The 25,810-nt window shown below is 46.9% G+C and overlaps 1 protein-coding gene across 2 annotated transcripts; it reads left to right on the top strand.

Annotated features, from left to right (window-relative positions):
- The first annotated feature begins 5,584 nt into the window (after positions 1-5,584).
- On the top strand, positions 5,585-23,886 carry MARCHF2 (membrane associated ring-CH-type finger 2). Of its 2 annotated transcripts, none has more exons than XM_080671999.1 (5): positions 5,585-5,735; positions 9,687-9,914; positions 16,904-17,099; positions 18,951-19,160; positions 20,921-23,880. In XM_080671999.1, the coding sequence occupies exons 2-5, from the start codon at positions 9,739-9,741 to the stop codon at positions 21,077-21,079; spliced, it is 741 nt and encodes a 246-aa protein (XP_080528125.1). In that variant the 5' UTR covers positions 5,585-5,735; positions 9,687-9,738; the 3' UTR covers positions 21,080-23,880. The 2 variants fall into 2 exon arrangements, with proteins under 2 accessions (XP_080528125.1, XP_080528124.1); XM_080671998.1 differs by having other exon boundaries at positions 5,596-5,735; positions 20,945-23,886.
- Positions 23,887-25,810: the final 1,924 nt, after the last annotated feature.

Here is a 25,810-nt window from a genome sequence, read left to right as displayed (position 1 = left end):
AAAAAAAAATTTTAAATTGATTTTTAGAGGAAGGGAGAGAAGGAGAGAGATTGATTTGTTTTCCACTTATTTATGCATTCATTGGTTGATTTTTGTATGTGCCCTTACTGGGGATCAAACCCACAACCTTGGCTTATCGGGACAATGCTCTAACCAACTGAGCTACCTGGCCAAGGCCATCTCAACCATTTTTTTTTTAAAATATATTTTATTGACCTTTCGCAGAGAGGAAGGGAGAGGGAGAGAGAGTCAGAAACATCGATGATAGAGAAACATCAATCAGCTGCCTCCTGCACACCCCCCACTGGGGATGCACCCACAACCAAGGTACATGCCCTTGACCGGAATCGAACCCGGGACCCTTGAGTCCGCAGGCCAACACTCTATCCACTGAGCCAAACCAGCCAGGGCCATCTCAACCATTTTTAACAGTACATTTTAGTGGCATTTAGTGGCATTAATGTGGTACACTAACATTTGTTGTACGACCATCACCACCATCAATCTCCAGATCTTTCTCATCTTCCCAAAATGAAACTGTCCCCATTAAACACTAATCTCCCCTCGTTCCCCCATCCCCTGGCACTCACCATTCTATTTTCAGTCTCTATGAATTTGTTAACCTAAGAATGTCCAAACGTAGAGAATTTTTATTAGAATGTATTTGGGGATAACCCTGACAGGTGTGGTTCTGTTCATTGGAGCATCGTTCTGTACACCAAAAGGTGGTGGGTTCGATTCTCGATCAAGGTTACATACCCAGGTTCTATCCTGGTCAGGGTGCTTTTGGGAGGCAACTGGTCTGTGTTTCTATCACATTGATATCACTCTCTCCCTCTCCCCCTCTCTCCTTCCTCTCTCGAAATAAATTTTAAAACATTTATTTGAGGATAAATTATCAGAGAATACACCTGGAAGCAAAATTTCAACAGACTGAGAAAAATGCTTTGGAGAATAACATTTGCAATTTCTTTTATGCATTTAAGATTAAGGAGGAAGATTATATGAACGTGTGAGAAGGCAAGATGGTGATCAAATTACAGGATAGTTAAGATCATGTGCTCTCCTATGCTTTAGAAGGAGGGATCTGAAAGCATTTCAAAGATGTGTTAATAGGATCAATGAACAGGGCTTGCTGAAGGCATAGATAAGCTATTTAGTAAAGTTATGTCAGGTGTGACTACCTATGAACTGCCCAGTTAGCAATTTAGATTTTGTTAATACCCAAGAATATTTTTCCATTGATTTTTAAAAATATATATTTTTATTGATTTCAGAAAGGAAGGGAGAGGGAGAGAGAGAAACATCAATGATGAGAGAGAATCATTGATCAGCAGCCTCCTACACGCCCCCTACTGGAGTTCGAGCTGGCAACTTCTTGATTCCTGGGTCAACGCTTAACTGCTGAGCCACACCTGGCTGGGCTCCATTGATTTTTTAAAAATATATTTTTATTTCAGAGAGGAAAGGAGAGGGAGATAGAGATAGAAACATCAATGATCAGAGAGAATCATTCATCGGCTGCCTCCTGCGTGCCCCCTACTGGGGATCGAGACCCTAACCCGAGCATGTGCCCTTGACTGGAATCAAACCCAGGACCCTCCAGTCCTCAGGCCGACACTATCCATTGAGCCAAACCAGCCAGGGCTTCATTGACTTTTTTTTACAGCTAGGGCTTCATTGACTTTTTTTTAAGAGAGTGGAAGGGAAGGAGGGAGGAGGTGAGAGATAGAGAAAAAAAAACAAAACATTGATGTAAGAAAGACACATCGAGTCCTAACAGGTTTGGCTCAGTGGATAGAATGTCGGCCTACGGACTCAAGGGTCCCAGGTTTGATTCGGGTCAAGGGCATATACCTTGATTGCGGGCACATCCCCAGTAGGAGGTGTGCAGGAGGCAGCTGATTGATGTTTCTCTCTCATCGATGTTTCTAACTCTCCCTCTCCCTTCCTCTCTGTAAAAAAATCAATAAAATATAAAAATAAATAAAAAAGAAAGACACATTGATTGCTTGCCTCCCGCAGCAAGTGCCCTGACCTGGGTGGGGATTGAAACTGCAACCCAGGTAAGTGCCCTTGACAAAATCAAACTCTGGACCCTTTGGTTAGCGGGCCAACACTAACCACTTAGCAACATCAGCCAAGACCCAGTTAGCAACTTATGATCAGACCACCCAGCGAGGTCACTTGATAGAATCCTGCCCCCCACTTTTTTTGCCCACAAATTTTTACTCCTCTAGGCACCTCATAAAAGTGGAATCCTGCAGTATTTGTCCTCAGGATTTACCCATGTTGTAGCAGGTATCCAGATGGCCTTCCTTTTTAGGATGAAAAGTATTCCATTGTATAGATGTACCACATAGTGTTTATCCTTCATCTGTCGATGGGCACTTGGGTTGCTTCCACCTCTTGTTACGGTGAATCACGCTGCTATGAATGGTGTGCAAATACCTGTTTGAATCCCTTAAGGAAAATACACTGAAGTATTAAGGATTAATGAGATACCATGTGTGTACCTGATACTCAAAGGACTCTGAAATGTTAACAACTGGGCAAAAGGTTTATGGGAGCTCTTGTGCATTATTTCTGCAACTTTTATGTTTATTTGACATTATTTTAACATAAAAAAAATTTAACCTGAGCTCTGGCAGTTGTCCTGATACACCAAGGTTGCAGGTATAATGCCTGGTCAGGGCACATAGAAGAAGCAACCAATGAACACCAAAATTGATGTTATCTTTTTTAAATGTTTATTGATTACAGAGAGGAAGGGAGAGAGAGAGAGAGAAACATCAATAATGAGAATCATTGATCAGCTGCCTCCTGCACATCCCACATGGGGATGGAGCCCACAACCCGGGCCATGTGCCCTGACCAGTAATTGAACCATGACCTCCTGGCTCATAGGTCAATGCTCAACCACTGAACCACACCGGCTGGGGCAAAATTAATGTTTCTCTTTTTCTCTGTCCCTTCTCAAATCAATTAATAAATAGAAAGTTTAAAAAATTTTAACCCAAGTGCATAGATTTAAACATTTGATGTGTTTTGATTTGCAATCATTATCCTTAAAGGAGGCCAAATTGTCCACCTTGCTGCCAGTGGGATCTTCTTTTAGTTGGGCCACACTGACACTACAATAGTAGGTAATGTCTTTAACAACTATTGTGCTTTCTGGTATATCACGATGTGCCAAGTTTATTTTGTACATTTCCTGTACCAGACCAAGAATCAGTCATTTTCCCAAGGTTCCCTGGTTCTTTCCATTGGAAATGATACTTAAAGTCCACAAGCTTGAGGAACACTCACTGCAATGAGGTTGGTCTTTGTTTCTGACCTTTTTAGTGGACAAAACTAAAGAATGTTTGCTTTTTATTTATTTTTTAATATATTTGTATTGATTTCAGAAAGGAAGGGAGAGGAAGAGAGAGAAACATCAATGATGAAAATCATTGATCAGCTGCCTCCTGTAGCCCCTACTGGGGTTTGAGCCTGCAACTTGACCTCCTGGTTCATAGGTCAATGCTCAACCACTGAGCCATGCCAGCTGGGCAGTGTTTTCTTTTTATAAAGATAAAATATATCATGATGCCCTGGCCACTGTGGCTTAGTTGGTTGGGTGTCTTTCTGTGAACCGAAAGGTTGCTGGTTTGATTTCTAGTCAGGGCACATGCCTGAGTTACGGGCTCAATCCCTGGTAGGTGTCATGCAGGAAGCAGCCAATCCATTGTTTCACTATCACATCAATGTTTCTCTCTCCCTCTCCCTTCCTCTCTCTCTAAAGAACAATAACAATATTTAAAATATATATATCATGATATTCCCAATTCAAATTCAAGACTACAAGGGTTTAATTTATTGAAATCAATCTTACATCTGTATCTCCTTCACTTTCTCTGAAAATCCCAGTTTTTGACACCAACATAATTACTCCTTTGTATTATCTCATATTACACACGTATACGCTTAGAACAATTTTGATACCACCATCACCAATATAGTAATGGCATGTACAAATTGTTGTGTTTTAAAAGTCACTAGGAGTTCATCTTTGTGTTATTTTGTCACCAACTGGATACACTGGTTCGTTTGTTTTATTTTTGTGTTTAGGGGTATCTTTAAATTTTGTTTTATATAATTATATAAAATATTTGCATGGCCCTAGCTGGTTTGGCTCAGTGGATAGAGTGTTGGCCTGCGGACAGAAGGGTCCCAGGTTCAATTCCCGTCAAGAGCATATGCCCGGGTTGCAGGCTCAATCCCCAGTAGGGGGCATGCAGGAGGCAGCTAATCAATGATTCTCATCATTGATGTTTCTGTCTCTCCCTCTCCCTTCCTCTCTGAAATCAATAAATATTTTTTAAAATAAAAGTAAATGTTATTTCTTTTTTCATTAAAAATATATATAAGCTAATATAACACAATAGAATTTAATGGAGACAATTGAGCTGATCTATATATTAAATAAAGGAGGGGTGGAGCCCTAACTGGTTTGGCTCAGTGGATAGAGCGTCGGCCTGTGGACTGAAGGGTTCCAGGTTCGATTCCAGTCAAGGGCATGTACCTTGGTTGCGGGCACATCCCCGGTGGAGGGTGTGCAAGAGGCAGCTGATTGATGTTTCTGTCTATCTCTCTCCTTTCCTCTCTGTAAAAAATCAATAAAATATATATAAAAATAATAAAAATTAATAAAGGAGGGGTGGAAGGAGCAAAGGAGTACTGAGGCTTTTTGCATGTGCCTAGGATTCCCCCCTCTTTTCTTCTAGTTAACTTTCACTCACACCTTGTCAGTTCAATTGCTTCTTCAAGGATAGAAGTTTGGATTGTTCAAATTATTTCATGATATGCCCTCTCACTTGCTAAAATTTATCACCCTATAAATTAATAATAACATAATTGGTTGTTTTATGTCTTTCTCACTCCCTAGATTGAGGTCCATAAGAGCAATATTTCTCTTACTCAACATTGTGTCCCCGGCGCCTAGCACAGTGTCTGCTCATAATGGGCTCTCCTTTTTAGAAAACATTTTTAATTGATTTTAGAGAGAAACATCAGGATCCAACCAGTGACCAGAGTACGACGCTCAACCAACTGGGTCACACTGACTAGGGCCTAATAGGCTCTCTTATTGATGTTCATATTACATCTAGTGAATGAACTTCTATTGCATGAATGAATGAATGATGTTGGCTTTGTCTCTTCCACGGTCTCCTAACCTCTCTAGGCTTCTGTTTTTCCTCTGGAGACCATATGGTGTCTCCCTCCCCCAGGATTGATGGGAAGCTTAAGGCAGATGACACTCAAATTCTGTTAACGGTTTTATTAACAAGCACTAGTCGCCGGCAGGTGGCGCTAGCAGCCCCGCTCGTGCTCCTTGCCGGATTAGGGCGGGGCCAAGGCTGGTGGTGGTGGGGCTGGGACAGGGGGCGGAACTAGGGCGCGGCAGGGGCGGAGCCAGCCGCTGCAGCAAAGCAGGGCGCCCTGTGCGGCCAGGATGCCCTGTCGCCTTCGGCCCCGCCTCCCAGGGTTGGACGTGCACAGACATTGGCCGGAGCGGTCGAGAAGCGGTCACCATTGGCCCCCGGCTCCGTCTGCTTGGCGGGCGGTGTCGGGACGCAGGTGCGGGCCGGAGGAGCGGAGCTAGAGGTGCTGACGGGACCGGCCGGGCCGGGCCGGGGCCGGGGCCGGGGCGAGAGGAGGGGTCTGCGCGGCCTCCCGGCCCGGCCGCGGATCAGGTGCGCACGGGTGGCCGGGTGGGTCCAGAGGACGCCGGTCCGCGGGCCGGCCCCAGGTTCGAGGCCGGAGCCTGGAGCCTCGCCCCTGGCGGAGCGTACAGGTTCCGACCCTCGGCCTCAACCTTTCCCAGGACTAGGGGATTTCAGTTTTTGTCTTGAGGGCAGCGGGAGGTCTCTGAGCCTCTGTTTCCCTATCTGTGAAATTGATCATCCCAGCGACAATCTATAGGGCTGATTCTGGCGGTGGCTGCTGAGAGTTTCAGGCACACAGTAGGTGGTCAGTAAGTGACCAATGTCCTTCTTCAACCTCCTTCTCAAAGGGGTTCTGCCTGAAAAATAGTAAATAATGGTAAACCAGGCACCCTGTAGAAAGGACATACTTAGCAGAGTGCCTGGTTGTTAGTGGGCGTCCCAAACAGATTTTATATGATTGGCTCATTTACTCTTCTAGGGACCATAATAGATGCAAGTATTAGAAATGTTCCCTGTTATTCAGAAGAGGAAATCGAGGATCAGAGAGGTCAAGGTTTTGCTCAGTGTTACACAGCAAAACTGGGCTTCGAACCTGACCTCCAGTGCAGGGCCTGGGAATTACTGAAGGGCACATAAGAGCAGGAGCCTCTCTATGGTGAATGAAGAGGAATGAATGCATTTCACAGGCTCTACATTTATGTTTTTTTAAAGGTGAGCATTTATCGAGCACTTACTGTGTGCCACACTGTGCCTTGTCTCATCAAACCCTCTCAACAACTCTGTATGTAAAATGGCAATTATAAGAGGTAATATTTATTGACTTTTTTAACTTTAAAAACGTATTGATTTGAGAGAGACATTGATTTCTTCTTCCACTTATTTATGCATTCATTGGTTGATTCTTGTTTGTACCCTGATCAGGGATCCAACCCACAATCTTTGTTTAATGGTATGATGCTCTAACTAACTGGGCTGTCCAGCCCAGGGCCTTTTTATTGACTTCTTAATATTTATGGAATTTTGAGCTGAGTATCATGTTGACTACTATTTTACAAATGAGTAAACCAAGGCCAGAGACCATAGCTGGCCTGAAATCACACTGTAGGGAGTTAGGGCCCTCTGACTTCTTTTCCTTTAGTTTCCTTCCTTCAGTAAAGGAGACGGGGGCAGATGTGGAAAGGTTGTGGTGCCATAGTGCCACCGAGACAGGCCTAGCCAAGGGCGAGCTTCACTGGAGGAACGGAGCCTCGGCAGACACAGTCCACCAACTCCAACTTATTTGACAGAGAAGGATGAGGCCCAAAAAAGCAAAGTGACTTGTCCCAGGACACACATCATCAATGACAGAGTCAGGACTTGAAAAAACCCAGGTCTTTTGGAGAGAGTGGAAGGGAAGGGGAGAGACAGAGAGAGAGAAATATCTGTTGATTGGTTGCCTCCCACACATGCCCCAACAGAGGTAGGTGATCAAGCCTGCAACGGAGTGCCCTTGACCTGAGTAGAACCTATGACCCTTCAGTCCATGGGCGGATGCTCTAACCATTGAGCACCCAGCTAGGGCTGGACTAACTTAATTCTGGCACTGTGCCTTCTTAGCTTTGTGACCTTGAGCAAGTAACTGCCCCTCTCTGAGCCTTAGTCACAAATGGGGGTAATTATTGGACTTACTTCGTAGGTCTATTGTGAAGATTCAGTGAAATTTATCTCTAGAGCACTGAACCAAGTTTGCCATAGACACTGGCTTCCTTTCCCATCCCAGCAGCCCCATAGCTGAGCCTAGCCTGCAGCCATTCTATCCTTGTGTCCAACCTTGAGTTTGGTTTCTTCTGAGCCCAGACCTCTGTGGTTTGCAAGGACCTCTAGCCTTTAGACATCTGATTCCCTACATGGGCACTGACAAATCAAGAGACCTTGTTCTTTTTTCCTTTCTCTTTCTGAAATGTTTTTATTGATTTTAGAGAGAGAGAGAAACTTTGCCTTCTTTAGGTGCCCTGACCCGGGACTGAACCCGCATACCAAGTATATGCCTTGACCGGGAATCGAACCAGCAACCTTTCGGTGCACAGGATGACGCTCAACCAACTGAGCCATGGTGGCAGGGCGGGACCTTGTTATTAATAACACAGGTCTGCTCTTACACAGAGTAGGGACTGAGAAATTAATGCAGCCACTCTATGCCAGACACAGGGTCAGGTGCTGGGACAGCAGAGAGCAAGTCCAATTCAGTCCCTCCTTTATAGAGCTCCCTAAAGCGTGGAAGACAGAAGTGGTTACACAAGTAGATGAAGAAGTAAGAGCACCTCAGAGTAGGGCACATTCTGTGAGGGCAATAATGTGGACATCAATGGCACTTTAGCCAGGATGGTCAGGGAAGGCCTCTCTGGGGAGGTGACCTTTGAAGGGGACACTTAATTTTTTAGAGTTCAGTGAGCTTAGCACAGTACTAGTATGTAGTAAGTCCTTAATAAAGAGTAACTACTGTTATTATTTTGGCCATTTGCAGGCCTTACATTAGCAGATATAACAGTGAGTTTTTCCCCCCTGATAGTAAAAGAAATGGTAGAATTAATATACGAGCTGTGATTATTCTTGTAATGCCCAATTCCTTGCAGGAATGTTAAGGTCAATCCTTGGAGGGGCAGGAACATTTCTCTTGGATAGGCCATTGACTTTCCTGCTGACCTCTGGGCCAGAAGTTCTGGTTGTAGGCACATGGAAGGGACAGCAGCATACACAACATGGCAGGCCGCTCGCTCCCCTTCAGGTATTATCTCTGTCACACACCCTTCCTCTTGGCTCCTTCTGCCTCTGGCTCATACTGGTTGGCCTTGATGTGGAGGCTCAGAAGCGTATGTTGGGCTAGGATACTGCTGGTCAAGCTGTTCAGAGGGCAGTGATCCACTGACAGGCTATCCTAGTGCAAAAAGTTAGTCAATAACTTATGCTGCTTTCCTCTGACTCTGTCTCTTTGGGTTTCAGATTTTAACTGGCAGGAATTGGTTAAAGCTGACTGTGGGGTACATCAGTGGGTATTTCTGGGGTCTCTGGCTCAAAGCTCCTGAGATAAAGGGTTAGACAACTTGGGGACAGACCCTTAGCTTCAGGGCACCTGTACTGACCTCCACAGGCATCGAGAGGGGCATCTAGTACTTTCACGAAATTCCCAGAGGGAAACACGTACATCTTCTGGCTGGTTCTGGAAGGGTCAAGGGGGTTGCCAAGGGTTCCTTCTTAGCTTTGTGACCTTGACCTTAGGTTAGACCCAGGACTGGGGGGCCAAATCCTGCTAAAGTCACCTACCCAGAGCTGAGTTGGGATTGCTGTCTGAAGCTCCAGCTATCTCCCATGGCTTCACCTCCGGAACAGAGGCGTGGCTTAGAGCGCTGCTCTGGTGGGGACAGAGGCTGTCAAGGTCCTCCCCAGCCTGGGCCACTTCCTTGATGGCCTGAAGTGCCAAGGAGTTCAGAGCTGTGCAAGAAGAGGCCATGAACCAGATGGGTCAAGGTGACTCACCATCCTTGTCTGTGGGGCCAAATTACTAGCTCTGTTCTGCCCCACTCAGAGGTCGGTTTATCTGTTCTGAGACCAGTCCTAGGAATTCAGTCCACAGAGAACCATTCTCCACATGGTTGGTGGGCATGGTTCTGGCACTGGAAAGCCCCAAGTAAAGGGCATGCCACACAGTAGGTGCTCAGTAATTATTAGATGCTGTTAAGGTGAATTTTTGGGTAGCCTGGAAGCTCTGAAGGCTGGACCAGGCTGGCTTTTTTTAGGAGAGTTAGAGGTAATATAACCAAGTCCTTGGTGTGTGCTAGGCCTGGGCTGAGTTGCATGTGTGATCTTTTTTAATCTTCACAGCCCCTACAAAAGCCCTATCTTACAGATTGGGCAACTGAGGCTGAAAGAGCTGGATTCAAACCCTGGTCTGTGTCCTACTCACTAACTTTGCCCTTCACCTCCCTGCTGGCTTCTCCCCAGGCTCCTGGGACAATGGGCCTCAGGCCCTGAGGACGTGGTGCTCCTTGTGGCCATGACGACGGGTGATTGCTGCCACCTCCCTGGCTCCCTATGTGACTGCTCCAGCAGCCCTGCCTTCTCCAAGGTCGTGGAGGCCACAGGCCTAGGGCCACCCCAGTATGTGGCACAGGTGACTTCAAGGGATGGCCGCCTCATCTCAACTGTCATCCGGGTCTTGGACACTCCGAGGTGAGTGGTGACCAAGCAGGTGTATTTATCTCCACTCACTTCACTCCTGGGCCCAGTGATTTCCTCCCAGACTGTGGTCAGAAATCGACCATCTGGGTGGGTCAGAGAAAGGAGCCCAGGCTGCGAAGGTCTGATTCTTCAGGAAAGGCCAGAAGTCCCGTTTATTATGTGAAATCAGAAGATGAAATGTGTCAAGTAGCTCATATTTTGGAGAGGCGGTGTGAGGAAATGGTTCGAAGTGCAGAGGGTGACTTACAGCACCTGGGCTGAAATGCTGAGGGGAGCCTTCCCTCCCTGTGAGACCTGGGGCAAGTTGCTTTACTCCCATATCTCTAAACTGGAGACACAATTGGGTTGTGCTGAGAGTATGTTGCTGTGGTCCACACAGAGTGCACACAGGTAGGTTTACCACCTCACCCGCATTTGATAAATGTGTTTAAATCTTGGTGCTGGCCTTCCAGACCCATCTGTGAGCTAAATCTGCCTGATTCGCCAATTTGTCATCAGTTCCAAGGAAAGAATTTTTTTAAAAAAACCCATACAAATTTCAATCTATCTGAATTCATTCAAATTTAAAATAGCCACCAGTTTTTCAAGTTTAATGTATTGTTTATTTGTTATGATCTAATGCATAAGTTTTTCCCCCCAATTTTTTTATTGTGTTAAAATGTACATAACATAGCCTACTCAGAGGTTGAGCATCAACCTATGAACCAGGAGGTCACAGTTTTTTGTTTTGTTTTGTTTTGTTTTAAATGTATTTTATTGATTTTTTACAGAGAGGAAGAGAGAGGGATAGAGAGTTAGAAACATCGATGAGAGAGAAACATCGATCAGCTGCCTCCTGCACACCTCCTACTGGGGATGTGCCCACAACCAAGGTACATGCCCTTGACTGGAATCGAACCTGGGACCTTTCAGTCTGCAGGCCGACGCTCTATTCACTGAGCCAAACCGGTTAGGGCAGGAGGTCACAGTTTGATTCCCGGTCAGGCACATGTCCTGGTTGCGGGCTTGATTCCTAGGGGTGTGTGTGCAGGAGGCAGCTGGTCAGTGATACTCTCTCATCTTTGGTGTTTCTATCTCTTTCTCCCTCTCCCTTCTTCTCTGAAATCATTTAATATATATATATATATATGTATATGTATATATATATGTATATATATATATGTATATGTGTGTGTGTGTGTGTGTGTATATATATATATATATATACCATAATATAACATTTACCATCATAACCATTTTAAGTGCATAGTTCAGTAGTACTAAGTACATTCACATTGTTGTGCGTCATCCATTCCTACTCTTTGTTGTGCAATTGCCATCATCCATTTGCTCTTTTCATCTTGTAAATCTAAGTCTCTATCCCCATTAAACAACAATTCTCCCTCCCCCTCCCTCAGTCCCTGGCACCCACAATCTACTTTCTGTCTCTATGGATCTGATTCCTCTACCACCTCATATAAGTGGATTCTCACAGTATTTGTCTTTTCTGTCTGGCTTAATGTCCCCAAGGTTCATCTGTGTTGTAGTAAGTATCAGAATTAATTCATAAGTCTTTCATTCAAACATAAAATGAAGCAGATGGAAGCTTTGCCAGGCTTTGGAGGGAGCTCACTGCCACTCACTAAGTTTGCCACTCACTTCCTCCAGGAAGCCTTGCCTGAGCCCAGATGAGATTATTACTTTTCCTTCTGACCTTCTCCAAAGCAGTTTTTGTTCCCATGATTTTATTTATTTATTTTACTTATTGTGTTCCCTTTTTAAATTGAAATTTTATTTATTTATTTATTTATTTTGAGAGTCCATTTATTAAAGCTGAGGACAATGGAACAGGGAAGGGCTTAGGATAGAAGAAGCAACAGGAGAGGGCCTAGCTGGGGCTGCTTTGGCTCCCTAGAAATGTTATAGGAAAGAAATTAGCCTAGGAGGACTGCTTTGGCTCACTGGAAAGTCAAAGGGGGCCTGGGGGAGAGGTTCAGGGGGTTAGCCTGGGAGGAGATGCCACTATTCATTGCTCCCCTGTTTGCAAGTCTCATGGGGACCCTTTAGGAGATGCATAACTGAGAGGGAAGAAAGGCACGGGTGTGCTCTCAGGAGGGAGAGCACGCTATTGTGTTTTTAACATTTTATTTTTAATTATAGTTGACATAGAGTATTATATTAGTTTCAGGTGTATAACATCATGGTTCAATATTTATGTGCTTTACACAAAGTGATCATCACAACAAGTCTAGTAACATAGTTATTACAATATTATTGACTGTATTCCCTATGCTGTACACGACATGCCCATGACTTATTTTATAACTGGGAGTTTGTACTTCTTAATTCCCCCTTTTCTACCCATTCCCTCACCTCAGTCCCCTCTGGCAACCATTAGTTTGTTCTCTGTATTTATGAGGGTCTTTTTGTGTTGTTTTATTTGTTCATTTATTTTGTTCTTTAGATTCCACATGTAAGTAAAATCATATGGTATTTGTCTTTGTCTGTCTGACTTACTTCACTTAGCATAATACCCTCCACATTGTTGCAAATGGTAAGATTTCATTTTTATGGTTGAGTAATATTCCGTTGTATATATGCGACACCTCTTCTTTGTCCATCTGTCTGTTGATGGACACCTAGATTGCTTCCATGTCTTGGCTATCCTATATAATAAGAGAGGAATATGCTAATTATCCATTATGCCTTGAGGAGTAACAACCAACCACATAACAACCAGATCACAGATCTGCAGGAGGGTGGGGCAGCAAACTACAAGCGGGCGGCGAAAAGCTGCAGGAGGGGGCAGGGCAGCAAGCTATAAGGGGGGGGGGAGGGGGAGGGACGGGGGAGCTTCGGGAGGGTGGGGCAACAGGTGGAGAGCTCCAGGAGGGTGGGGCAGTGGGCGGAGAGCAGCAGAGAGCTACCAGCAGTGGTGGGCATGGAGCCAGCTGAGTCAAGTGGCAGCAAGCTACTTGTGCATGGATTCATGCACAGGGCTACTAGTGTATACTAATAAAAGGGTAATATGCTAATTAGGTCCGATGTCTTCTGGACGTCCATCTGGACAAAGCCACAGCAGCTGCGAGGCCCGGGGCTCAGGAAGCTGTGGGCTCAGGCAGCCTTGAGCCCTGGTGGATTCGAGGCCTGAGGCTCAGGCCTCGCAGCCACCATGGCCAGCAGTGGCAGCAGCAGCAGGGTGATGGGGGCGGCATCTTCCCCTGATCAGCCCAGTCGACTAAGCCAGTGGTCGGCAAACCGCGGCTCATGAGCCACATGCGGCTCTTTGGCCCCTTGAGTGTGACTCTTCCACAAAATACCACGTGTGGGCGTGCACGTACAGTGAGATTGAAACTTCGTGGCCCATGTGCAGAAGTCGGTTTTTGGCCTGGGCGAGTCTATTTTGAAGAAGTGCTGTTAGAACACTCAAGGGACCAAAGAGCTGCATGTGGCTCGCGAGCCACGGTTTGCCAACCACTGGCCTAAGCCATCAGAAGGACATCTCCTGAGGACTCCTGGACTGTGAGAGGAGGCAGGCTGGGCTGAGGGACCCCCCCTCCCCCAGTGCACGAATTTTCGTGCATCGGGCCTCTAGTTGTAAATAATGCTACAATGAACGTACAGGTGCATATGTCTTTTTGAATTAATGTTTTTGTTTCCATCAGATAAATGCCCAGAAATAGAATTGCTGGGTTATATGGGCAGCTCTATTTTTAATTTTTTGAGAAATTTCCATATTGTTTTCCATAATGGCTACACCATTTTACAGTATGTTGATTTTTTTCCCCCCAATGGAATTAACACTGTATTTATACAAGAAGCAATTATAGGGTGTTGGTTTTTAAGTCTGTATCTCCATCAGATCATTGAAGGCAAGACTGTGTTCTGGTCAAGCCAGGCTTGGCGTGAAGGGGACACTTGACAAGCCAGGGCTACCTGGGCAGGGACATGGAAAGGAGCCGACTGAAGCTGGGGTCTCTCTACATGGGTTCATGAGGGGCACTGAGTGAGTTGACCCCACCTTGCCCCACCCTCCCTCTTGATACATGAAGAAACAGGCCAGAGGGAGGCAGACACAGCAGAACGGAGGTTTGACTCCAGGGCTCCTGCTAGGGTGAGGGAGAAGCAGGGGAGATGCTCATGGGTCCCACCAGCTCTCCTACAGTCCTCAGAGACCCAGGCAAGTCCCTCTGCTTTCAGACTGGTGGCCTGGACAGTCATGTCCTCTGAGACCACTAGGCCCTCCTGATCTGCCCCTCCGCCTCTTTGCTAACAGCTTCTCTCCTCTTCTTTTTTTTTTTTAAACCCTCACCCAAGGATATTTTTCCATTGATTTTTTTAGAGAGAATGGAAGAGAAAGGGAAAGACAGAGAGACATATTGATGTGAGAGAAACACATTGATTGTTTGCCTCCTGCATGCGCCCAACCAGGGCCTGGGCCAGGGAGGAGCCTGCAACCAAGGTATGTGCCCTTGACCGGAATTGAACCCAGGACCCTTCAGTCTGAAGGCTGATGCTCTATTTAGAGTCAAACCAGCTAGGGCTCCCTCTGCTTCTTTAAAAATACACACACACACACACACACACACACACACACACACACTAGAGGCCCGGTGCACGAAATTCGTGCACGGGGTGGGGGGGTGGTGGGAGGGGAAGGAGTGTGTGTCCCTTAGCCCAGCTTGCACCCTCTCCAATCTGGGACCCCTTGAGGGATGTCCAACTGCCCGTTTAGGCCTGATCCCAGTAGGATCGGGTCTAAACGGGCAGTCGGACATCCCTCTCACAATCCCGGACTGCTGGCTCCCAACTGCTTGCCTGCCTGCCTTCCTGATTGCCCCTAACCACTTCTGCCTGCCAGCCTGATCACCCCTTAACTACTCCCCTGCCAGCCCAATTTCCCTAACTGCCCTCCCCTGCCAGCCTGGTTACCCCTAACTGCCCTCCCCTGCCAGCCTGGTCACCCCTAACTGCCCTCCCCTGCTGGCCTGGTCGCCCCCAACTGCCCTTTCCTGCAGGCCTGGTACCCCACAACTGCTCTCCCCTGCAGGCCTGGGTCCCCCCCAACTGCCCTCCCCTGCTGGCCTGATGGCCCACAACTGCCCTCCCTTGCAGGCCTGGTCACTCCCAACTGCCCTCCCCTGCTGGCCATCTTGTGGCAGCCATTTTTGACCACATGGGGGCAGCCATCTTGTGTGTTGGAGTGACAGTCAATTTTCATATTACTCTTTTATTAGATAGGATATACTAGAGCCCCAGTGCACGAAATTCGTGCACGGGGCGGAGTCCCTCAGCCCGGCCTGCACCCTCTCCAATCTGGGACCCCTCAGGGTCACGCCTAAAACGTCAGTCGGACATCCCTCTTGCAATCCAGGACTGCTGGCTCCTAAATGCTCGCCTGCCTGCCTGCCTGATCGCCCCTAAACACCTCTGCCTGCTGGCCTGATCGCCCCTAACCCCTTGCTCCCCCGACGGCTTGATGGCCCCTAACTGCTCCACTACTTGCCTAATGGCCCCTAACCTCCTCTGCCTTGGCCCGCCACCACGGCTTTGTCAGGAAGGATGTCCGGAAGACATCTGGTCTAATTAGCATATTACCCTTTTAATAGTGTGTGTGTGTGTGTGTGTGTGTGTGTGTGTGTGTGTGTATTTTTACCCCCCTGGGCTGGAATTGAACCTCGGACCCTTCAGTCCACAGGCTGACGCTCTATCCACTGAGCCAAAACAGCTTCCCCTCTGTTTCTTTTTTTAAATATATTTTTATTGATCTCAGAGAGGAAGGGAGAGGGAGGGAGAGCTAGAAACATCAATGATGAGAGAGAATCATTGATCGGCTGCCTCCTGCATGCCCCACACTGGGGATCGAGCCCACAACCTGGGCATGTGCCTTTGGCCAGAATCAAACCTGGGACCCTTCAGTTCGCAGGCCAGCACTCTATCCACTGAGCTAAACCGGCTAGGGCCTCCCCTCTGTTTCTTTTTTTCTTTTTAAGACACAAAACTTAATAGAAATTTTATTTGTAGTTCTTACATTCTCATTGTGAGCTGAGCTGGAACCCACTGCCCCACCAAGTGGCCCAGTAATGGAGGCAGGGAAGAAAGGGAGCTGGTGGGGGTATCAGACCTCTGAACGGGGCGGGGGACGGACAGAATTTCAAAAATTAATTCCCTGTGGCTTTGATTGTATCATACATGGTCTGTTTATCCTGTGCCCCGTGATGTGTGGTGTTTTGATTGGTCAGGACTGAGGTCATCAGGGGTATCATCAGCTCTGTCCTAATCCTTAAAGACAAAGAATTAAGAGTGAAGCCTGGCTGGTGTGACTCAATGATTGAGCATCAACCTATGAATCAGGAGGTCACAGTTTGAGTCCCAGTCAGGGCACATACCTGGGTTGTGGGTTTGCTCCCTGATCCGGGTCAGGTCGCATGCAGGAGGCAATCAATCAGTGTGTCTCTCTCACATCGATGTTTCTTTCTTTCCCTCTCCCCCTTCCATTCTCTCAAAAAATCAATAGAAAAACATATTCAGATGAAGATTAACAACAACAAAAAAAGAGTGGGGTGGTTGCCCAGGGCAATCAGGGTGGTATTGCACAATGAGAATGTTATTGCAGGAAAAGGAGTGGACTCTGGGTAGACAGGTATAAGAGATACTCACCCAGTGTGGTGAAGGCCTGGGAGGGGTGATGAGTGCAGGGTGGAAGGGGTCAATGGGGGAAAAAAAGGGGGCTATCTGTAATACTTTCAATAATAAAGATACATATAAAAAAAGAAAGATGCTCACCCTGAGCCTAAAAAAGTGCTGCAGGAACCCTGTGGGGAGAGCACATCACTCCACGTAGGGGATTTGGGAAGGCTTCCCAAAGGAAAGGACATTTGGAGCTGGGTGTTGAAGGATAAATAGGAGTTTGCCAAGTAGCTTGTGATCCAATGGGTAGTGAAGCAGGCATCTAGGCAGAAAGCCTGATCATTGCTCACATGTCCCATCTCTGTGTCCAGCGATGGCCCCTTCTGCCGGATCTGCCATGAGGGAGCGAATGGGGAGAGCTTGCTGTCTCCATGTGGCTGCACTGGCACACTGGGCGCTGTGCACAAGAGCTGTCTGGAGAGGTGGCTTTCCTCATCCAACACCAGCTACTGTGAGCTGTGCCACACAGAGTTTGCAGTGGAGAAGCGGCCTCGGCCCCTCACGGAGGTATGCTTAGGAGCATGAGGTTGGAGGGGGCAAGGGAGGAAGGCAGGCATGGGTCCAGAGGAGGGAACTGCCTGGGGGATCCTGGTGGGCTGAGGAAGCAGCTTCTTTATAGGATGAACCTCTTTCCTTTCTTCACTCTAGGGTAGAGTCCACTGATGGGGGGAGGGAACTAGGCCTAAGGTTCCAGATCTGACAAACCCTGTGCCCCCTCCCCGAATTGGTCACTTTAAGTGACCTCTGAACCTGAGATTTGAGGAATGAAAAGGAGCCAACAATGCCAAGAACCCAAGGAAGGGCAGTCCTGGCAGAGGGCACAGCAAGTGCAAAGGCCCCCAAGACAGGAAGAGCTAAGTATGTAAGTATGTTTGACAAAGCCCAAGCGGCTAGAGTGGAACAAGCTAAAGCAGGAGGGGAGCCTGGCCAGAATGGCTCAGTGGTTGAGCATTGACCTATGAACCAGGAGGTCACTGTTCAATAACTGGTCAGGGAACATGCCCAGGTTGCGGGCTCGATCTCCAGTGAGGGGCATGCAGGAGGCAGCCAATCAGTGATTCTTTCTCATCATTGGTGTTTCTCTCCCTATCTCTTCCTCTCTGAAATCAATAAAAATAGAAATAAAATAAAGCAGGAGGAGAGTAACCCAGAAGGAGGTGGTAGCAGCCACACTGAGTTTTGTGGTCCTTGCTTGGGGGTTAGAATTTACTGAGTGGGATGTGTCTGGGCTGAGATAGGGCATTCCCGGGCGTGGCTGTTTCCCTGCTCCCTAGAGCTCTGTGGACCACCTGGATGCTCTTGATGCTCCTCTCTGCCCAGCTTGGCAGAGGGCTGCTGAGAGCTACCTGGTGACAGTGGGCTGAGGTATGGGCTCTGGAAAGGTTTCTGGCACACGTGGGAACTGGGCTCTTAGAGCAGTGGAAGGAGAGGTTGCCCTGCCTGTAGCCCCCTTCTCCCTCATGCTCCAGCCACCTGGGCCTCCTTACCACTGTACTTTGTCTTGGTCACACACTCCCATTTCAGGGCCTTTGCATTTGCTGTTCCTGCCTGCTAGAGTTTTATCTCCCCATTCTTTTTTTTTTTTTTTAATTTTTATTGATTTTTTTACAGAGAGGAAGGGAGAGGGATAGAGAGAGTTAGAAATATCGATCAGCTGCCTCCTGCATACCCCCTACTGGGGATGTGCCCGCAACCAACGTACATGCCCTTGACCAGAATCGAACCTGGGACCCTTCAGTCCGCAGGCTGACGCTCTATCCACTGAGCCAAACCGGTTAGGGCTCCCCATTCTTCACATGGCTCCTGCTCATCTGGTCCTCAATGTCACCTCCTCAGCAAGGCCTTCCCCTCTTTGAGCACCCACTCGGTTTTGTACCTCACCCCATTAGCATTGGAGGGCAGGGACCCTTTCTGTCCTGTTCATCAGAATTTCATGAGTGAAGCCCATTTTTCTTGCCCACTCATCTGTGACAGGCAGTGTAGCACAGCGTTCAAGGGCACACAGGCCCTGGAGCAAGATTTCCTGGCTTCCAGTCCTGGCTTTGTGAGCAATTAGCTGTGTAAGTTTGCACAAATGAGTCAGCCCCTCTGTGCCTCTCAGTTTCCCCATCTGTAAAATGAGGCAAAGATGCCCAGCAGTGCCTGGGTTATTATGGCTCATTAAGTATTTGTAAGAAGAAAAGGAGGGAGGGAGGTGCCAGGCAGGAGGCTGGTCCTGCAGGGCCCCGTGGTCACAAGCGGTGTCGGCAGAGGGAGGCACAGGGTCTGGAGGTCTTGCACCCCATCCCTAGGTTGGAATAGCTGAAGGGTGGTGTGTCGCTTCTCTCAGCAGCTCCCTCCTTTCCTTACCCCTGGCAGTGGCTGAAGGACCCAGGGCCTCGGACAGAGAAGCGGACGCTGTGCTGTGACATGGTGTGTTTCCTATTCATCACTCCTCTAGCCGCTATCTCGGGCTGGCTGTGCCTGCGCGGGGCCCAGGATCATCTCCAGCTCCACGGCCGGCTCGAGGCTATGGGGCTCATTGCCCTCACCATTGCCCTCTTCACCATCTATGTCCTTTGGACGCTGGTGAGTGGCTATCAGCCAGAAGGCAGTTGTCTAAGGGTCTCTGGCTTAGAGCAGCCAGACCAGGGTTTGGTCAGTGGCTTGGGGTGGGGAGATCCTTCCTGTCTCTCCATGTAGCCCTGGGTAAAACTTCAGATTCCAAACCCAACCAAGGTTTAGTTCCCTGAGCTGGGTGTGAGTCTTCTGTTCCAAGGAGACCAGGGCACCTGATCACCAGTGCTGAGTGTAGGCCCTGCCATCCACGAGCCCACCAACACTGGACTGGGCTGGCAGGAAAGGGGGAGAGAGAGGGAGGGAAAGAGAGAGGGGGGAGGGAGAATGGGAGGAGAGTGAGAGAGAGTGAGAGAGAGAGAGACCAAAAGACAGAAAGAGCAGGAGAATGGGAGACCCAGAGAGGGGTAAAGCAAGAGACTGAGAAAAAAAGCTACTGAAAGAGAGAGACGGGGACTGGGGTGGAGGAGTTGTTCAGGCCTCTGGCAGGCATTAGAACCCTTGCTCAGAGAGAAAAGGGCCTCCAAAGTCTTACACCCTCAGATATAACCACTGTTGCCTGCCTAGGGGCATTCCCTCCTCAATAATTATTTTTCATCGCATTCACCATTATATTTAAAAAATATATAAATAGGATGACACAGGTACTGATTTGCAGTCTGCTTGTTTTAACTTTGCTAATGTCCTTTAAATAAAAAGGGCAGCTATCCAGCAGTCATTCATTGAATGGGTGTATAATATTGACTTAACTAATAATCCCTTTTGATAGGGTCTGGGATGTATTCTGATGTTGATTTTTCTTCCTTTTTTCCATGCTGTTATGAACAGTGCTTTGGGCACAATCCATGTAAATGTTTCTTGGAACTTGCTTGGTCAAAGAGTATGAACCATTGACATTTATTTAAAAATAATTTTTATAGACTTTATTTATTAGAACATTTTAAGATTCTAATAAATAAAGCAAAACTGATCAGAAAGTATAGAGAGTTCTCATATATTCTCCTCCATACATACAGCTTCCCCCCACTATCCACATGGCACCAGCGGGTACATTTCTTACAATTAATGAATCTCCATTGATACATCATTATCACCCCAAGTCCACAGATTACATTAGGGTTCATCCTGGGTTGTAGATTCTGTGGGTTTGGATAAATGTATCATGACATGTACCCACCATGACAGTATCATACAGAGCAGTTTTACTGCCCTAAAAATCCTCTGTGCCCCTGCTATTCATCCCTCCTCGCCTATCCTCAACTCCTGACAACTCCATAGTTTTGCCTTTTCCAGAATGTCAGAGTGTTGAAATTATGCAGTTTGTAGCCTTTTTAGACTGGCTTCTTTCACTTAGTAACATACATTTAAGGTTCCTCCATGTCCTTTCATAGCTGGATAGCTCATTTCTTTTTAGTGCTGAATATTTCATTGTCTGATGTCCCACAGTTTATTTATCTATTCACTTACTGAAGGACATCTTGGTGGTTTCCAAGTTTTGGCAATTATATAATCCCTTCCAAGAGGCTATCCCACTTCACTTCCACCCTCACATTTGCAGGGTCTTGAACGCTGGTGGAGACTTTCCCCACAATAGTGAATGAGTTTGTGTGCACAGTCAGTATGAAAAATACCTGTCAGCTGTCTCTTTTTCTGAAAGTTTGAGCCCGGCCCTGGTGTGGGCCAAGGCCAGTGTCTCAGGAGTCCAGTTTTCTTCCCTTGGGGGTGGAGGCCTGCTAGCTGGCCTTCCCACCCATCTCTGCACTACCCCGTAGGTCTCCTTCCGCTATCATTACCAGCTATACACTGAATGGAGAAGGACCAACCAGAAAGTACACCTGAAGATCCGGGACACAGATGGCTCCGAGGCTACCCAGCCCTCCCTGCTGGCAGCAGGATTCCTGAAGAAGGTGGCAGAGGAGACTCCTGTGTGAAGGCTGAGCTGGCAGGCCAGAGGCAGCTGATGAAGAAGGGAAACTGCCCGACCCTTCCTGCATGGCCAAGGAATGCTTCCTGCAGAATGCTTCTTAGGCCAAGAGATGGCAAGTGGAGCTGATTCTGTGATCCTGTGTGAAGATATTTTCAGATTGTTTTGCACACTGTTGTATATGAGGAGGACAGATGGAAGTGGTCCTGAGCTTCACATGGAGCAGGCACCCTGATCTCATTCTGAGGTCCACTCAGCTCCTTGCGGGCCAGCAGCCATGGCCATAGGCTAGTTGAGGGTGTCCATGGGGCTGGAGGTTCCGCAAGCTTCTTATGCTTTTCTGCACCTGGCAGGCTCACTTTCCTGGCACCTTGACTTTATAAAGTTGCACTGAGTTTCAAAAACCCACCCTGAATGAATAAAAGGAGCCCTTGCTGGATAAAATGGACTTGCAATTGTATTTAGAATTAAGGCCTCAAAGTGAGGGACTGGGACCAAGGGGAGTCAGGGACCACACAGAGGTTTAAAAAAAATACGCTAGTCTGGTTTGAAGGATCTGTTGTAAAACACGGCAGAAGCAGATAAATCTGAGTTTTCAAGTGAAGAGCAGGTAGTATGGTTATATAGTAAATGATTTAAAATAAATATACATAACAGTTTCCACTTATTTTGCATCCACTTATTTGTGGGCCAGATATAATGTACACACTTATCGAGGGTCACCCAAGATGAGGCTCAGTTCAGAATCTTCACAGGCTTCCTCCAACTCTCACTAGCATTCTCAGCAGGAAGAATGGCTGTTATCTCCACTTTACAGATGAGAAGACTGAAGCCCAGAGCAGGGAAACTTCTATCTAAGATCCCACAGTTCTAGGATGCAGAGTTGGGATTGACCATGGGTCTGCATGGCCCCAGTGTTGAGCTTCATGCTTTCCCTTCCAGGAGAACTCAGGAAAGAAGCAGAAGATGACATGTCAATAATAGTACCCACTTATTTTTTTTTTAATCCTCACTTGAGGACATGCTTTAGATAGAGGAAGGGCGGGGGGAGAGAAACATTGAAATGTGTCCCGACCAGGGATCAAACCCACAACCCAGGCATGTGTACTGACCAGAAATCAAACTGGCAAGCTTTTGGTGCACAGGTTGCCGCTCAAGTAACAGCCATTCTGGCTGGGCAATAGCACCCACTCACTTCATGAGCACTTTCTGAGCCTTTTATGTTTGAGGGCTTTCTGCATCAGGTCACATTTAATACTCAGACCGGCCCTGAAAGGTAGGTTCTGTATTCTCTTATTAATCTCATTGACAGGTGAGCAAAGTGGGGCTCAGAGCAATGGGACACTTGCCCAACATCATTCATTCATGATGGTCCTAGCACAGTTCTATTGTTTTCTTTCTTTTTTTAAAAAAAAAATTTTATTGATTTTTTTTTTTTTTTACAGAAAGGAAAGGAGAGGGATAGAGAGAAACATCAATGAGAGAGAAACATCAATTCAGCTGCCTCCTGCACACTCCCCAGTGGGGATGTGCCCGCAACCAAGGCACATGCCCTTGACTGGAATCGAACCTGGGACCCTTCAGTCCGCAGGCCAACGCTCTATCCACTGAGCCAAACCGGTTAGGGCAGTTCTATTGTTTTCTGCATGAATCTCTGTCTGGTCTGTGGCTCCTTGAGACCAGACTGGCTGTGGAGTGGAAGGAACAGCAAAGAACAAAGGCCTGGGGACTGGAGCCTGTGTGGCCTGTGTAAGCAGCAGCATGGTCGATGATGGTGCTAGGACAATGTGATGGAGGGGCAGAGGGGTATGAGAGAGGTAGTTAGAAAGACAAGTAGGGCTTTGTAGGCATCTGGTGGTCTGCAGAAACAGGATTATACCTTTTTTAAAAATATATTTTTTATTGATTTCAGAGAGGAAAGGAGAGGGAGATATAGAAACATCAATGATGAGAGAGAATCATTGATCGGCTGCCTCCTGCACGCCCCACATTGGGGATCGAGCCTGAAACCCAGGCATGTGCCAAACCTGGAATCGAACCATGACCTCCTGGTTCATAGGTTGACGCCCAATCACTGAGCTACGCGGGCCGAGCTGTACCTTTCTTGCCTCTGCAGAGGCTCACTCTCTGCCCCGGCCTAGCACTTGGAGTGTGGTACAACTGGAGATAATGCAAAGGAGCCCCAGTATATATCATCATGAAATGAGAAAGCTGTTTCCTTTACAAATCTCTTCTGATACTTTCAATTAGGTATAAGAGAAAGCTATTGCTTGGTGCTAGGCTGTCTTTAATGACCCCTAACCTTGGCAAAGAGAGCAAGTCATTGGCTCAGAGCCTTTGGCAGCATGCGTATTGAATTTGTACTTTAATAGTGTCATCCTTTTATATAAGATTTATATAGCATCAATCTCTTATTTATATATCCTCAAATATATGTATTTGAGAGTACATTTATTAAAGCTGGGAACAGTGAAACAAGGAAGGGCTTAAGTGAGGCTGCTTTGGCTCCCTGGGAAGTAAAGTCACAGTGACAGGAGTAAACCAAAGCAGGGCTGCTGTTGGCTCACTGAAAAGTCAGAGAAAAGGGGGGTCTTGGAAACAGGTTCAGGTGGTAAGCCCAGGAGGAGCTGCTGCTGCCATTGCTCCCTTGGTTGGGACCCTTAAAACTTAGGAAGGAAAAAAAAACATGCCTGAGAAAGAAATGGGGAGGAATAAGCTTTTTTTTACAATAAGCTCTTTATAGCAAGTTTACAATATGGGCTATGATGTAAAAGCAAATTTTTAAAAATTGAATTAAAATGATTTATGAGAGAGATTTGTTGTTCCACTTATTTATGCACTCATTGGTTTAATCTTATATGTGCCCTGACTGGGATTGAAACAATCAGGACGATGCTATAACCAACTAAGCTACCTGGCCAGGGCAATTTTTTTATTGAATTTATTGGGGTGACATTAGTTTATAAAATTATACGTTTCAAGTGTACAATTCTATAATACATCATCTGTATATTGTATTGTGTGTTCACTACCCAGTCAAGTCTCCTTCAATCACCATTTATCTCCCCTATACCCTCTTCTACTTCCCCCATCCCCCTTTCCCTCCAGTAATCACCATACTGTTGTTTATGTTTTGTTTTTTTAATTCAAATTATAAGAGAAAGTTTATTTAGAAAGTTACAGAGGTAGTAGGAGGGAGCCAGCTGGGCTTATGGCTCAGTAAACAAGTTACAGAGGCAGAAGCGCCTTTGGCACTTAGGAGAAAGGCAAAGGTAAGGGGGTCGGGGTAGGGATGGGTGGGCACAGGCACGGGTGAGTTTCCCAGATGGGGAGTGTGCCTGAGTTTCTTTGTTTGTTTTTTTTTAATTTTTATTTTAAATATATTTTATTGATATTTTATAGAGAGGAAGGGAGAGGGATAGAGAGTTAGAAACATCGATGAGAGAGAAACATCGATCAGCTGCCTCCTGCACACCCCCTACTGGGGATGTGCCTGCAACCAAGGCACATGCCCTTGACCAGAATCGAACCCGGGACCCTTGAGTCCGCAGGCCGACGCTCTATCCACTGAGCCAAACCGGTTTCGGCTCTTTGTTTGTTTGTGTTGGCTTAATCTTTTTACTTTTTTACCCAGATCCCTAAACCCCATAAAGCACAATTTAAAACATATGCTTTTAAAGGAAAGTAAAGTGTATTAATTAAAGGAAAGTGTGAAGGAAATACTAGTTCAGAAGATGGCAAAACCCAGGAATTTGGGCAGTGTTGGGTCAAGTCACCAGCCTGTAGGAGCCCTCAGTATGGAACAGAGTTTGTCTCCTCAGCCTGGGCCTGGTTTCTCACTAATCTTCAGTCACACCCACTGCAGGAGAAAGATCAGAGAAGTGGCTTCTTGTCCCTGATGCTTTGCATTTGGATTTTTCTCCCTGATTCTGACAGGCTGCTGTGGTCTCTTCTCCATGTCTGAGCCCTGCTTGGCAAGGAAATTCAGAGGTTTGTGAGCCTTCTTCTGTTCCAGGCCTCCCTCTAGTGTAGGAGAAGTCTAAGGGAGAGGAAGGTAAACTGAGATAGATTCCAGTAGGGTCATGGGAGAAGGGTTGGTGTGCACAGTGGATTTTGGTAGAGATTTCAGGAGCGGGTGTAGGAGAGGGACTTGATGGATGGGAGAAGGGAATTCTGTGAGAGAGGTGAGTTTGGGACGTAGGAATGGAACTGGAAAGGGATGAGGCATAGCCTCCTGTCAGGCTAGGCCAGTGGTCGGCAAACTCATTAGTCAACAGAGCCAAATATCAACAGTACAACGATTGAAATTTCTTTTTTTTTATTTTTTAAATATATTTTATTGATTTTTTACAGAGAGGAAGGGATAGGGAGAGAAAGTTAGAAACATTGATGAGAGAGAAACATCAATCAGCCACCTCCTACACACCTCCTACTGGGGATGTGCCCACAACCAAGGTACATGCCCTTGACCAGAATCGAACCTGGGACCTTTGAGTCCGCAGGCTGATGCTCTATCCACTGAGCCAAACCGGTTAGGGCTGAAATTTCTTTTGAGAGCCAAATTTTTTAAACTTAAAGTTCTTCTAATGCCACTTCTTCAAAATAGACTCGCCCAGGCTGTGGTATTTTGTAGAAGAGCCACACTCAAGGGGCCAAAGAGCCACATGTGGCTCGCGAGCCGCAGTTTGCTGACCACAGGGCTAGGCTAGCAGATGCATTTATTCTCTGGGCCTGGAGT

The sequence above is a fragment of the Plecotus auritus genome (genome assembly GCF_963455305.1).
Source record: "Plecotus auritus genome assembly, chromosome: 6".
Taxonomy (NCBI): Eukaryota; Metazoa; Chordata; class Mammalia; order Chiroptera; family Vespertilionidae; genus Plecotus; species Plecotus auritus.
This window is presented reverse-complemented; position numbering and strand designations above follow the sequence as displayed.

Excerpts from the sequence above, each read along its gene's own strand:
- MARCHF2 (XM_080671999.1), top strand. The coding sequence starts at position 9,739 with ATGACGACGGGTGATTGCTGCCACCTCCCTGGCTCCCTATGTGACTGC. Across the intron at positions 9,915-16,903 it reads CGGGTCTTGGACACTCCGAG|CGATGGCCCCTTCTGCCGGA; the intron begins GTGAGTGGTGAC and ends CTCTGTGTCCAG. Across the intron at positions 19,161-20,920 it reads TCTATGTCCTTTGGACGCTG|GTCTCCTTCCGCTATCATTA; the intron begins GTGAGTGGCTAT and ends ACTACCCCGTAG.